Source organism: Dasypus novemcinctus, chromosome 3 (assembly GCF_030445035.2).
Source record: "Dasypus novemcinctus isolate mDasNov1 chromosome 3, mDasNov1.1.hap2, whole genome shotgun sequence".
NCBI classification, from domain to species: domain Eukaryota; kingdom Metazoa; phylum Chordata; class Mammalia; order Cingulata; family Dasypodidae; genus Dasypus; species Dasypus novemcinctus.
Window position 1 is genome coordinate 159,472,878 of NC_080675.1, and position 14,433 is coordinate 159,487,310.

Sequence of the window (14,433 nt, forward strand, 5' to 3'; positions counted from 1 at the left end):
TTACTTAGTGTTTCTCCTAATTGATCCACTACCTCTCTATCGGACCTACTCAATCAATCCTGGACATTCTGTCCAAATGAACACTAAAACTCAAAACTACTCTGAAGAACGGCCATTACCACTTGGAAATAAATGAAGATATGCTCTCTCAACAACCGATACAGCTTATGCTAATTCAGTTCATCTACTTTTCTTCATGGAATGCTGAAAACTGATTATGTGGAGAAAACTGAGCCCAACCACAGTATTCTGAGCTTTCCCATGGCAGTGTCTTGCTTGAAAATAACATAGATACTAAAGGATCTTAACAGCAATGACAATATCTGCTTTTTTGTGTTGATATCCCTTCAGTCTTTAAAAATTTAAATTGTGGTCTTTTAAAAACAGTAAAACAATACACAGAATCATTTTATTAATCATTTTATTAACAAAAGGAACCCATAGGGTTCAAATGAGTACAAAATACAATCTCTTTTTTCCCTGTGGATTAAATCATTATTACATTTATAATACTAAAAATTAAAAAAAAAACTTTCATAGTTAACTTATCAAAAACAACCCCCCTGCCTATTGAGTTTCTTATTGTGCAAAACAAAAACGTAAAAAAAATTTTCTCCACAGATGGATTTTGTGTGTGAAAGATGAACATTTTCAATTTCACACTTTTTGCAGCAGAAAGAAAATCCTAAGGCCACAGTTTCTTTGTGAACTAAACAAGAGCAAGAGGGGAATAAACAAGCAAATAATAGCAGCTAAACTGTTACTCTTCATTCCCAAGTATTCTTTTTGCAATGTAGAATTTTCTCCATACATAAAACAATTTCTTGATTTAAAAAAAGGCATTTAACATAGTATCAACCTACTGCTTAAGGTCAGACATGCCAATATTGCACTTCTTTAAACTGCTACAAAAGTCAGCTTTGCTCCAATCGCCGTGGGGCCACTTCATGATTTCTCTAATAAAAGTGATAAAGCAATCCACGTGAAGGATGCCATTAAGCAGTTGCTTTTCTACACAAAGTCAAATAATTAAACTTCCTCCTTCCTCCATCTTGTTGTGTTTCTTTCACTTTCTCTTGGTGCCATGGAGGTGGAGAGTGTCTTGGCATGGCATGTAAACTACAACTTAGAAAAAGTCAAGAAATGATTGAAGATATATTTTTGAAGTAGAAATGAAACTGTTTAGACAGTGCTTAAATACACATAGCTCTTTAAAAGCACACAAGCAAAAAGACAAAACAAAATACAAAACGTAACAAACATGGAATAAAGGTTTATGACAATTTCAGTACAATTACTGATATTAACAGTTTTGCGCTGTGACTGTAAAGAGCTGCTTAAATAAGGATTTACAAGGCTTATATGATTACAGAGAGGTATGTTCAGAAGGGTGAAAAGCACATACTTACTTAATGTTTGTAGAAAAATCCCTGATCAAATGGCTAATTTTAAAATACAAAATCTAACCTCAGAATAACTTTTCTATTTTTAACTGAATATACTGGTTGAAAGAAAAATGCATCATTCTATTGAATGAAGTACAGTATTCTGCATGGGAAGCACCAGGGTTTTTGGATCACGGAGAAAAATCATGGTCTTTGGCAGGTCCAAAATCTGTATCTGGGGAATCCCCATCTCCCTTCTACTTAACATCCAGAAATGCTCTCTGCTCACGAAGCCAACAGATTAAAGGAAAAGCAAGTGAGCACGTGACTGTGAATCCACAGGAGAGGGGTATGGTAAAAACACCGCTCACACTTTTAGCAGCAAAACAATCCTGTTGGTCTGAATATCCTGAGAGTAAATAACAAAATATTGCACGAAAACCAAAAAAAAAAAAAAAATCACAGTTTAAAGAGAATTACCAAAGATTGGAAGAGCAATACGCAATGGAGTGACAGCCGATAGAACTTAGGTCTCCTCATAGGAATTAAATCTGTGTCTCTTTAAAAACCATTTCTATTCTCTTTTGATAATGATTTAATGTTAACTGTGATTTAATGCTAACTTCATAGATTTCTCCCTTAGTCCATTTTCAGATTTAATGATAGGTTTGATTAGACTGCTTGCTATTCCAAGTAGCAGAACCTCCAAAAAAGACTTACCAGGCCTCTAGCTTTGAAAACATATCTGATAACCCCACTAGAAGTAGGTTAAGAAAAGGCTTCATTTTGGACTGTGTAGTTATCAAGTCATCCTAAAGATGCAGCCTTTCTCTCCCTCTTCTTTGTCTAATGTGCTCCTAGGTAAACAAGGTAAGATAAAATTAAACATGTATCCTGCTAAAGTACTAAAAGAGGGAAAAAAGTAAAGCCTTAAACCAACTGTGTTTTCATATTCATCTTTGCTCTCTGAACTGACAAGCTTTCAAAGGAACCCTTTCTTTATTTCATAATACTGCAGAGCCAATTTATAGACTACGTGTTAAAATACCATTGAAAGAGTGAAAACCTGTACTACTTCATTAAGACCTCATAAGTCTATGATCTCGAGAAAGGATTCTTTCAAGAATTTTGGTCCTATGGATTATGGTAAGAAATCATGAAGACCCTAAAACAACCTCAGGGTTTCACTTCACATTTATCATAGGCCATTTCCCTATTCATGCATGCCCTTATGCCGTTAACCCTTTAAAACCAAGTCTCCCTCCAATGAGTCCATATTGCTTTAGAGTTTAGTATACTTTTGCTCCATTTGAGAAACCATTTTAAAAGTACACTAGTATAGTGTTTCCACTATTTCCACAGATTATTTTCTCTTGGGTTTGCACAGCCACCCTTTTACACTTGCTCTATTACCATCAGTACTTGCATTACATTCTGACACTTTTCATTCCTTCATCCCATTATTTAAAAGGGACTCTATGAACATCACATAATCATGCCACCTTCCTGCTTGCCCATGGGTAGCTCATGTATTTGTTAATTTCTATTGCCTTCAGTCTTCATGTTTTTTTACATTCTAAAGTTGATCTTTCCTCCTCCTCCTCCTCCAAAAAGGCAGGCAGAAAGAACCAAGGTTCTAAGTTGATAATGAACACAGGGATTTCTGAAGTATGTTCAGAGAATGAATGACACAGGCTGAGTCTCTTCCATTTCACTAGGGTGTGGATCAACCTGTGAAAAAAAGAGCAGGCCAGGATGACTGATGATTCTAGTATCTGTTTCTAATGATATGAAGGTTACAAGTCAAGTTGCTTGGAGCCTATTATGAAAAGTCCCATTATGCCATTTAAGAGCTCTATACTCCACAGCCACAGAAAACACCTCAAAGGCAATCCATGGTACTGAATATGCATGCCACAAACCACAAGATACATACTGCAAGGTGTGGTAAGTGGATTAGTGACGATCTTTCATCACTGTAAAAACATTTTTATGCATCCCCTACCAATTATGGGTTGGAAACAAGACACTTAAATGAATGAAAGGCATGATGATTATTTACAGACAGCACAGCAAAAGTCTAATTTTCTTTTGTGGTGTTTACCTCTGAGTAAAGAGGTGGAGGCTGAAACCGGAATTCCTGTATGCAGGCAAACATAGGACAGCATGCTTCCCCCTCACAATTAGTAGGCTGAGGGTAAGGAGGAATGTGCCTAGAGAATTCTTCCTCTGATACCACGTCTGCATAATTTGGTGGTGCTGAAACAGAAATGGGAATTGAATCCAAGAACGCCATGCAAAAAATTAATTACATTAATCCTTTAACTCTTACCATTTAGTTAAATTTAAAGACAAATGTTACTTTCCTCTGATCAACTAGTTTATGGGCCCATGACATAAAAAATTATTTAAGATTCTGCTTTTATTAAACTACTATTAATACTGATTATACGTTACTTTTTTGAGTTATATATGTGTTATGATCTAGGTAAATAAATACCACTGAAATGTGGCTATGGTAGTACATAATGCTTTATACTTCCGACAATTTTATATTACATCCTCAGACTATTCTAAATTGGAATTAGGAGATGCAGATTTTATTTCTGGATCTGCCATTGGCAGCTTTGTATCCTGGGTAAGTTAAGCTCTCCAAGTCCCTTCCAGGAATGCTGTTTTTATATTTTCAAGAATACGAATATTTGTAGAAGTAGTTAACGTTTGAGAGGTACTATTTTCCATATCCTAAGTTGAATGTGTGCATCAATGTGTAAAATGTCATTATGAAGGAATTTCAAAATATTTTACCTTCAGGATGTTCTGGCAGGGTCAGTGTCAACCAGCTCATATCCATACTGAACTGGCTGGCAATGCTGGAGTTTCTGCTACCAAAACCATTATATGGAATTGTGCCAATCACTAACGGTAGCTCCAGCATCAGTTTTTTAGCACCAGGAATGTGAATATACACCTAATATGCCCCCAAAACAAGAAAAGTACAAATATAAGTTCAACCTCAGAGTGGATTGCCCAGTCATTTTTTTCATGTAAATAAGCTCCCTTGTCACCTGTCCTCCCTCCCAACCCTCCACACCTGCCCCCCAAATACAACTGTAAATGGTGCTAACCAAACAAACCCCACAGCATACAAAATGCAGTAAGGGAAACTGTGGCTTTAATATACTTATATGACAATAATAATTATAAAATTAAATATGTGTCTTTAACATAACAAGAGCCCTTATGGCACCTCAATATTTTTAAGCTATTTAATTAAATCCCTTTAAGGGGATAGTTTATGATAGGGGGAAAGGGGGGGGGTGGTCCATCTTTAATATAGTCCACAATTTGCTGTAATGCTGACATCAAATGACACTTTCCCAGTATTTATTATACATATTCACTATACCATGGCACCAGTTGCTGCTTGAGTCTACCTATTTCAAGTTCAGGAAGAGAGCTGCTTACAGCTAAGGAATAGTCCACTCTAATGATGCAGCAATCCAGGATGGATGGAGTGACAGGAGGAATCTTCAGTGTCTTCCCATTCCATGTGTCTGTGCTCCCAGAAGCAATGTGGTTTCCCCGCACGTTGGCAACCATGTGACGGACAGTCTTTGTTTTTCCACTAGCCAAATATGTCTGGGTTTGAAAAATGGCAGCTTTGGGAACAACCAGACGAGAGGAACAATTCTCTATTTCTGCATAGATTGGAATAGCTTCTCCTAAAAAGAAAACAGAACCATGATGGATTCGTACACCTTTCAAAAATTTCTCACCACAGAGGAATATGGCCATTACCAATTAAAGCAAATATGTTCAAACATTACTTTAACAACAGAGAAGCTTTAATGAAAATTCACTGCAGGTCATAAAAATGTGTAGTGTAGAAATAATTCTCTAATTACTGCATTATTTATTCCAAAGGTACGTAAATGATAGTATCTATGAATTTAAGATTAAGACATACAAAGTAAATGATTCAGTACTATGTTAAGTATAAAAGATCACAAACAAACTCATTAGCACCTATCAAATCAAATTCTGCTCGATAGAAGCCTTGACCTTAAAGGAATCGATAACGTTATGGCACAACCAAAACAAAGGATGGAGTCAGCATTGCATGTTCACACCACACCATAATCATTCAGGCCAGACCCTAGAGCAGAGACCAAATCCACTGTACGGAATCAGGCCCTCTACAAATTAGATCTAACATAGGTCTGTTACGACTTTTAAATGTCCTCTTTTTGTAGCCCCATAGACTTCTGTTTCTTGAAATGGTCTGGAGTTAGAATGCCTAACAGTATTTTCATACTGCAATAGCACTCTTTCAAGCAATACTCCCTTGGACATTCTTTTGCATCATTAAAATAAAATGTTGGCATTTTCCCACTTTCGAGTTTTACCCTTAGTCACTGATGTTAACAGGATTGCATCATAAATACCAGGAGTTTTACTGGAATCTATTTTATCCACTTAAAAATATTTGAGTAAATTATTTATAATATCAACAGAAAACTGTATTAATTATGCTTTAAAATACTGTATACTTCATAAATTACAAAACACAATACTTAAAATCACTTAAAAATTAACTAATAAATTTACTGACTCTCCCATTTAAGTTTTCAAACATTTTGCTTACCATTACAGTATCCCTTTCTTTCAATTTTGGCGCTCAGCGAGACAGGACCAGAAGTGAAAACCCAACAGCCAACCATTTTCTCTTGAGTCTTCAATACGGGGGACTTGAAAATTTCAAATAATAAAATGACCTTAATTACTAGAGAACTCATGGAACTTAAAATTATGTCATTCTTCATTGACCAGTTATAAAGCAATCTACTAAAAAGTAAACCCTTTCGTATCCTCATGTGATTAGACAAGATACTTACTAAACATAAAACATTAGAACACATACCCTTTTTTAAGGAAAAGTAAGATGAAATTTCAGATTCAAACTAGCATAATCACACCATCCTATTTTACCCTGTTATTATATTTCTAGGAAATGATATAACATCCCTTTGAAACAGCCATCAAAAGCTGTACAAGTACCTATTAACAGGGCAGACTACTTTTTTGTTTTCTTTTGGTATCATTGTTTTTAAAAATGTGGAATGAGCAAACAACCTTATTTTTCTTACTTCAAAATAATTTTCTTACTTCAAAATAATTTTCTTACTTCTTTAGGTAGGCATTTCAATTGTCCTTAACTTGGAAAGGTCTTTGGGTTTTGTGTAATAGTCATATGATGACGTGCACAGCATAATGGTACCAAAAAGGTTACTGAACATGCCACCCCATGTTCTATTTTGTAGTACCAAGAAAATGGACATGAAATGTATAAAGCTCTTTGCACATGCCAAAAGCTCATTGTAAAACTCCAAGTTCCTTGCAATATTTACAGAAAAAACAAAAATAAAACTCCCTTAAGTCTTTTGCCACAATGGTCATCAGGAGTTTAGAAATAGTTAACCTTCCTACTCTAGGTAGTCTTTAAAAAAGTTAACCTTCCTACTCTAGGTAGTCTTTAAAAAATACAAGGCAGTTAGCATTACCAATTTTCAAAAATGGGTTTTAAGCAGGTGTTAAAATCATAGCTATAATCCAAGTTGGCTGGGAGCTGGCTGTTTTATGATCTTGGCCACAAGAGACCATCCAACCAGGTCACAGAGCATGGCATATTTGTTATGCTTTCACAATTTAAAGGTAAACATGAAAGTAAATCCTGTTTCTTTTTAATATAAAAAACGGAGTCCAACAACTTTTAACTCTTGGCTTTTTCCTCATCTTTAAAAACACTTTGTAGGAAAAGAAACCTCTAGGACTAAAAATATATCTTTGTCACATCACTATCCTGATGGAAAGTTTAAATGATCACAGAATTTCCATGAAGAAAACCATTCATTCATATTGAAATGATGAACCATTAGGTCCTAGTAGTTATCATGAAAGCACAAGGTATAATTTTATATTATTCTGATAATATGGGTTTAGATAAAAGAATCTAGCTCATTAGCTCCCATCTTGCTTATTCTGTTGTTACTTATAGCCTGATCTTTCTTATCAGTCTATAGTATTTCCGGTGGTTATTAGAAGTTCAATGCTTTAATGTGGCCAAATCTGTCATAAGGAAATGATAAGTGAAAGGATCTCTGTGGCAGCTGCATGCACTTACTTTACTGTTCGAAAATGACATGCAAAATGGAAGGACGCGCAGCACAATGGCCTGGGTTTCAATGCCAGGCTGAGCACGATTAGCGCTGAGCCATAATTACTGTTCCTCAGCCTGCGATTACTGTAGAGCTTAGAACACCACGGCCCGTGAATGTGGCCGCGCTGGTAGGAGTAACTGCTCTCTCTGTGTGCATTATTATCATTAAGCCTTATTAATACATTTCGAGCCTGGGTAACTTTTTGGCAAGTGCAGCCCCTGGAACAGCAGGGGCATAATCAATAGTATTAACACACACAATTTGTAATTTGCCCAGCCTAGCATCATGTATTCGCAGTGAATGCCTACGGGTGACAGGATTCCTATTTTCTACACCACCAGAAAGTGGCAGCCCAGGCTGCGGCAGAACTGGCTAAATGCAGGCAGCACGACTGGAAAGGCGTGAAGGAGGAACTTACTAGTAACGCTGGTGTGTTGACATCGACATGACTAATGACCTGGAGCTCCCGCTTTACACTCTCATCCGGTACCTTGGGTCGCTCTAAAACTGCCCTCACACAGTACTGAATACTTCCATATTTCCCAGTGAATGAGGTGACCAAAGGTCTGAAACAAACAAGACATTAACTGCTAGTTTATTTTTCAGTTAAGCAACAAACAAACAAAAGAAATAGATCTTAAAATGTTGCCTTAGGTTAAGAAAAAGATGAGCAGGGAAAATCTACTTAGGGGCTATTTAGGATAAACCTGCATACTTGAGAATGTGTCTGGATGGACATTTAGGGAAAGAAAAGAGCCTAAGAAAAAGATGAGCAGGGAAAATCTACTTAGGGGCTATTTAGGATAAACCTGCATACTTGAGAATGTGTCTGGATGGACATTTAGGGAAAGAAAAGAGCCAAAGTTACACAGTGTCACTTACTCAGATGGAAGTTGAAAGCTAAATGGAAATTCATGTTTTCCAGGCTGTAATAAAAGGATGCTTTCACCTATAAAAGAGATTACATTCTGTTTTAATAGAAGCTAGTATTAAATCAAGAGTTTTTACAACCTTAATTAAGATTTTTTAAAATTAAGAGGTTTTCCTAGCTTTCATTAAATCTAGTATAGGCCCAAAAGTTCACAGAATTAAATTTGACTCAGTTTTACCTAGCAATTTCAAGAAAGAAGCATTTATATACATATACATACATACATACATGTACACACAGACACATTTACTTTTATAAACAGTTGTTTGTCCCACTTTATAATCAAATATGAGATATCAATATTAAACTGAACCTAAAACTAATTTAGCAAAAAACAGATTGTTTTTGGTATACCACAAAAATCAGACTATGTATTCTTTGAGCAGAGATGGAAAGGGAGGTGAAAAAACTTATTGAGAATATTCTGGGTATAGGACAAAACAGCCAAAGCAGCAGAAGAGTATTAGGTTGAGAGTCCCAAGTCCACACATGTGCTCTCCTGATTCATACAGAATCTGCAGCGGTGAGCTGTAGCCTTTGAGAGGGCACTGCCCAAGCATGGCCATGGCCCATTCCTCCTACTTTGGGTCCAGGCAGAGGCTTATTGCAGATGGTGAGAAGGCCACACTGCAGGGTGAGAATGGACCATGTCAGGCCAGAGGCAAGGCTGGAAACTTCAGATCAATGGGCCATTCAGATCCAAAGGAGTCTCTGTAGGATGCTCTTGAGAAGATTCAATAAATACGAATTCCCCCCCTTTGTTTTATGCTCTTAGATACAGGTTCAGAACTCCATTCCCTCCTGGTAGGAACGACGAATAAGAGGAAGAAAGACAGCTCAGACTGAGAACTTTCTCTGAGATTTTCCTGGTCACCTGACACTAAAACGACCATTTCTATTCTATCCACTCAGATATTTTTTAAAGGGCAGAAATCATTAGAGAAATGGAGTATTTCACTTACATATGGGAATCCTAGAATCTTAACTCAGTCAGCAACTCAACCTTGCACTTTTAGAAAACAGATATATGTTACCGGTCCAGTAAGTCTTCTGACTTTATCCCCAACTTTCAATGCGTAATGAATTCTAAGAAAAAAATATTTTAAAAAGTATCTGCCACAAGTCCATTCAAATAGAAATACTCTACAGGTGGGTAACTTGGAGACAAAGCAGACAATTCTCTAGGGCATCAGCCCAAGTTAAACAGCAGTGACAGTCGGTCGTGGGGCTCAGGTGTGCCCCATAAACCACAGCACTTCTAGCACAGCACTGCTTTCCTGGAAGCCAGGGAAGTTTCAGACTTCATACCTGCCCACTGAGAGGCTGAAGGCAATCCCAATGTTCCTGAGAGAGCTGGGCTAAAGGTCTCGTTTATAATAATTAGATTACACTGCATGCAACAATTAACATGATGACCATTGTTTAGAAATGCAAATTTCATTTATGAGTTCAAAATTTATAGAGTCCAGATGCCAGGCTCTGTGGCTATTAAGGGTGGATGGAGACTATTCTCCAGCACACCATGGGGAGGATAGGAGGTTGAACACCTGCACACAGAGGATGATGACATGGAGAAGACTGGGAAGGGGTCTACCTGAAGAGAGCAGTGTGAGGAAGAACAAGCTAGGTGTGTGTGGACAGCAGGGAGGTGTGAGGACACGGGAAGAGGATACAAGAGAGATTGATTCCCTCTTTATAGAGAAAACAAATTGACACAGGAACTATAACATTTGAAAAAAGACTTTCAATCATCTTAATGTAGTAACAGAAAAAAAGAAGAATTTGAAAAAGTAGATAATGTGGGTGATAGTGCTTTGGAATCAAATCCTTCTTTTTACTTTTTTATCCTTTAATTAGAAAGGGTCACATGCTGCAATACAGGCTGATTTCTGCTTCTGTTCTCTTGGCTGATTACTTCTTTCCTGTACACTGAGGACTACAATGTCTCAAGGAGAAGTTTCATTCTCTAGTGATCTGAGAGCCAAAGCTCTCAATCTAAGGCATCCATGAGCTGTGGGAGCTAGAAGACCACTGCCGAGGCAGAGTGGGACTCAGGCAGGATGAGGGACCCACACAAGATCATACTGCTGGGGGGGCAAGCAGGAACAGAAAATAACTTGTTTTGTCTTCTTGTCTTTCTACCACAGCCCTTTAAAACAATATGAAGAAAATCAGTCATAAAATGACAGCAAGCAGTTGGTTTAGGTTAGTAATGTCAAAGAATTATCTGGCAAGATTTCCTGAAAATATGTTCCCAAGCTACACTTCTTGGAAATCTGGATTTCTAAATACCTCTTCAGGTGCTTGAAATATTTAGAACTAAGTGACACTGAGAATCTACGACTATATGAAGTTGCTAGCTGTTCTCAAGCTATGGACATCAGCAGTAATTCTTTTTTCCTCCTCATTGGAGTCAACAGACTTTAAGATACAATTGCTGCCAATATTTTTGACACACTCTAAAATCAGTTATGGATTTCCAAGTTGTCTAGGTTTCAGTATTTCATTCGCTCTGAAAGGGAAATACAAGATCTGACTGTGAATCAAAAAACCGTTTGTGACCCCAGATTTTACCAAAAAGTTTTCTTTACTAACCCCAAATTCAATCCCTAGTTAGTCTATTTGCTATTTAAGGGCCGAAATATAGAGGTCCTGGGTAGAAACGAATTGACTTCTCTATTTCATGGCCCTTGACCTGAGTCGGCCATCTTGAAAAGCTGGGCTGTGCATCAAGGCTGGGGGTGGCCATGTGTGGGCTGATCCTGGAAACCCCGCTCATGAACGAGCACAGGGCAGGTAAGAATTCCCACCTCACACATTGCCATTGCTAACCCCCAAAAAAGCTTTGGTTCTCAATACAGCTTTCTTCACTAGAGTTCTGAAATCGCTCAATTCTCACCTACCTTGAGGACTTAACCATATTCAGTCTATTCCTCCATAGTGAAATGGGGCAAACCTACACAAAATACTGTTTTTGGTTAAGCATGTAGATACAACACATTTTGCTTCTCAAGGGGGAAGGGTATGTACCAGAGTATTTATTTATAGACAAAGTTGAAGAGGCAGGAAAGTAAAAGTTTAAAATAGTTTCCACTGATTGAAAGAAGATTAAGACTCACAACTCCTAGTGTTTTCATGATTCGGGGAATCAATTTTGGCTCCTAGTATTAGCCGAACACCCATTTACACAGCTCCCACATAGGCCCTTCTGGAAAAGCCTACTCTATAAGAATGGACAGGAAGGGCGATCCAATATCTTCTTCTGCTCCCCCAGGAACTATGGCCATGCCCAGATTTCCAGGGAGTGAGGAGGAGAAGCAAAGAAACCAAAAAGAAGGGGGAAAAATAATAAAGGCAAAGAATACAAGACAGAGCAAAGCTTAAAGAACCATCCCCCTCCCCACCCCCCAACCCAAGTATGTTGGTCAAGTCAAGAAACACTTCCTACCCCTCAGGAACTACTTCCCCCTCTTCCCGAGACGGAGTTTTTGCTCATTCATCATGAAACGAGAATGAATCACAGAGGCCCACAAACACTGGGCACCACAGAATCGAACCTCCCTGGCTCCGGTTCCGCCCTCCATTCCCAGGGCTACAGGAACAAGACCTAGAGCCCCAGATCCACACTGTCCATCACAGGTTCCCATGGCGACGCCCGCTCCCTTCATGGTCCTGGAAAGTCCCGGTCACTGGGAAGAGGGGGCGCAGGCATTGTCACGCGCCCCGCCTATCCCCTGCAATGACCCTGAAGCTCCGGCCACCCCCCGCGCGGACCCCGGCCGGGTGGGCATCCCGCCGCCGCGCCACCTCCTAGCTCCTAAGGTTCCAGCCGGCCCCCGCCAAGAGCTCCCCGCGGCCTGGCGGGGAAACCAAGGCCGTGCCGCGCTCACCGGCCGGGGGTTCGCGCAGGCTCAGGCGCACGTTCAGGTACTCCACCTCCGAGGCGGCGGCGGGGGCCGCGGCGCTGGCGACGGCGCTCGGGCCCCAGGCGGCGGTGGCGCGGCCCTGGGCCTCCAGGCGCAGCGCGCTCAGGGCCACCGGTTCGGCCGCCTCCAGCAGCACATGCCCAGCCACCGTCTCGCCGCTCGAGTAGCAGCCCTTGCGCTCGTCCTCGAACACCAGACCTAGGTTCTTCACGCGGCCCTCGGAGCCCACGGCCGCTGCGGACCCCGCCTCGCCGCCCATCCCGCCGGGCGACGCGGCCCTGCCACCGAGGTCGGCAGCGGCCTTGGGTCGGGGTTCTGCGTACAGCAGCGCCGCTGTCACGGGCTCCTGCTGCACGCCCAAGACCGCCGTACGGTCCCCAGTGGAACCCCGGCGCGCGGTGTGGCCTGTCGCTTTAACAAACCCAGCTGGGACTGGAAAGGGGCCGGGACAGCCCACCCCCGGCGCGCGTCCATAGGCCAGCGGTGAGCCCTGCGCCTTGCCGATTGGTTGTCAATGGCCACGAAATCATTTCATTGGCGCCCCCACGCACGCTCCGGCGCGGGACGGCAGTGCGTGATCTGGACGTTGTGGCCAATGGGAAGACGCAGGTGTGCACGTGTACAGGCCGCTTATTGGCTAGAGAAAGACACTCTACTGGGACATAAACCAATAGTGAAGCGGTGCGCCCATGTGGACAGGCAGTGGGAAACAATATCTGTCCGGGCGGAGCGGAGCCGGGTATAACTGACTCCCGGCGTTTCGGCGGTTCCTATGGTAACTCACGGGGGCGGGGTTTCTTGTAGCCTGAAGGCTGTTCGCAGCAGTCACTGGGTTCTCGCTAGATCCTGAAACTGTGGCTGAGGCTGGCTTGTTTTTAAGAGTTGATTTGTAAAACTCCATGGGGGAAATCGATGCCTGGAAAAATGGAACTGAGCAATGTTTTCTTATGAAATTTGGGTGCCCGGCCGCGTTGGAACTTTAATGAAAACCTGGAATCATCTACTAAAGCCTTGGCCGGGATTCAGAATTCCTAGCCTAGGTAAGAGCGGCAGAGAGAGAATGAAGACTGTGGTTCTAGACCAAGTGCTACCCCTAAGGCGTTTCCGTTTCTGGGCTCCCAGCTTCTTAAGATGGGAATAGCTGGACCTCTAATTCTTCCTTCTCTAATGTCATAAATTAGGTTGCGTCAAAACAACATTTGCAACCCAAGTTTCTGCTCCACCCAAAAGGATTTCCTCACCTCAGTATCACAGCCACGGAAACTTCCGGTTGTCTTTGTAACTTGTTTCCCACGCCCATAGCATCTCTGACTGTCCTTGGTTTCGTTTTCTTTTTTAATCCTCCATTCCTTCCCTGTTCTAAATTTGTTTTACCATCTAGCGTAGCTGTTAATTTCTGGTCATTTTCAAATTCCTTTAAATTCTTCCCCTATCAGGTTTCCCAAATTTGGGAAGGGTTATCATCACAGGTTGAATAATCTCATGCTGAGATTTAAACTCTTTTCTGATGTAGCTTATTGTGTTATTGCTGTTGCTGGCTTTTTTTGTTTTAATGATTCCAAATTAATGGCTGCTCTAGGTTAGTTTAAGTACTTAATATGGAACTTTAATAAGGTTTTACAAATTCGAATTTTCCTTATCACCTCTCAAAGAACGTGGTAAAGGTCTCAAGTCTAGCTCTACATAAAGTTCTGAAATAGCTATTATCTAACCACTTTACCTAGAAAGCCCCTCCCCCCAGCACATGTTCTTTCTACCTACTTTTTTTTCATCACACAATCTGACCTACTATGATATGTTTATTTGCATATCATTCTTCAGGTCCATTTGAAGGCTAGCTTTAGAAGCACATAACTTGTTATCTTGTTGTACCCTTAATACCTCACACAGAGTTTAGCTGTACAATAATCACCCAATAAATGTGTGTTGATTGGTTGAATGAATCCCACCCCATTCAGTATTATTTGTTC

General features: G+C 40.4%; 1 protein-coding gene across 1 annotated transcript; it reads right to left on the reverse strand.

Moving 5' to 3' along the window:
- Positions 1-404: 404 nt before the first annotated feature.
- Positions 405-12,917, reverse strand: ARRDC4 (arrestin domain containing 4). Its single transcript, XM_004483898.5, has 8 exons — positions 12,428-12,917; positions 8,489-8,555; positions 8,025-8,172; positions 6,034-6,136; positions 4,854-5,110; positions 4,194-4,356; positions 3,490-3,644; positions 405-3,116 (listed from the first exon to the last, which is right to left on the reverse strand). The coding sequence occupies exons 1-8, from the start codon at positions 12,720-12,722 to the stop codon at positions 3,060-3,062; spliced, it is 1,245 nt and encodes a 414-aa protein (XP_004483955.1). The 5' UTR covers positions 12,723-12,917; the 3' UTR covers positions 405-3,059.
- Between the last annotated feature and the right edge of the window lie 1,516 nt (positions 12,918-14,433).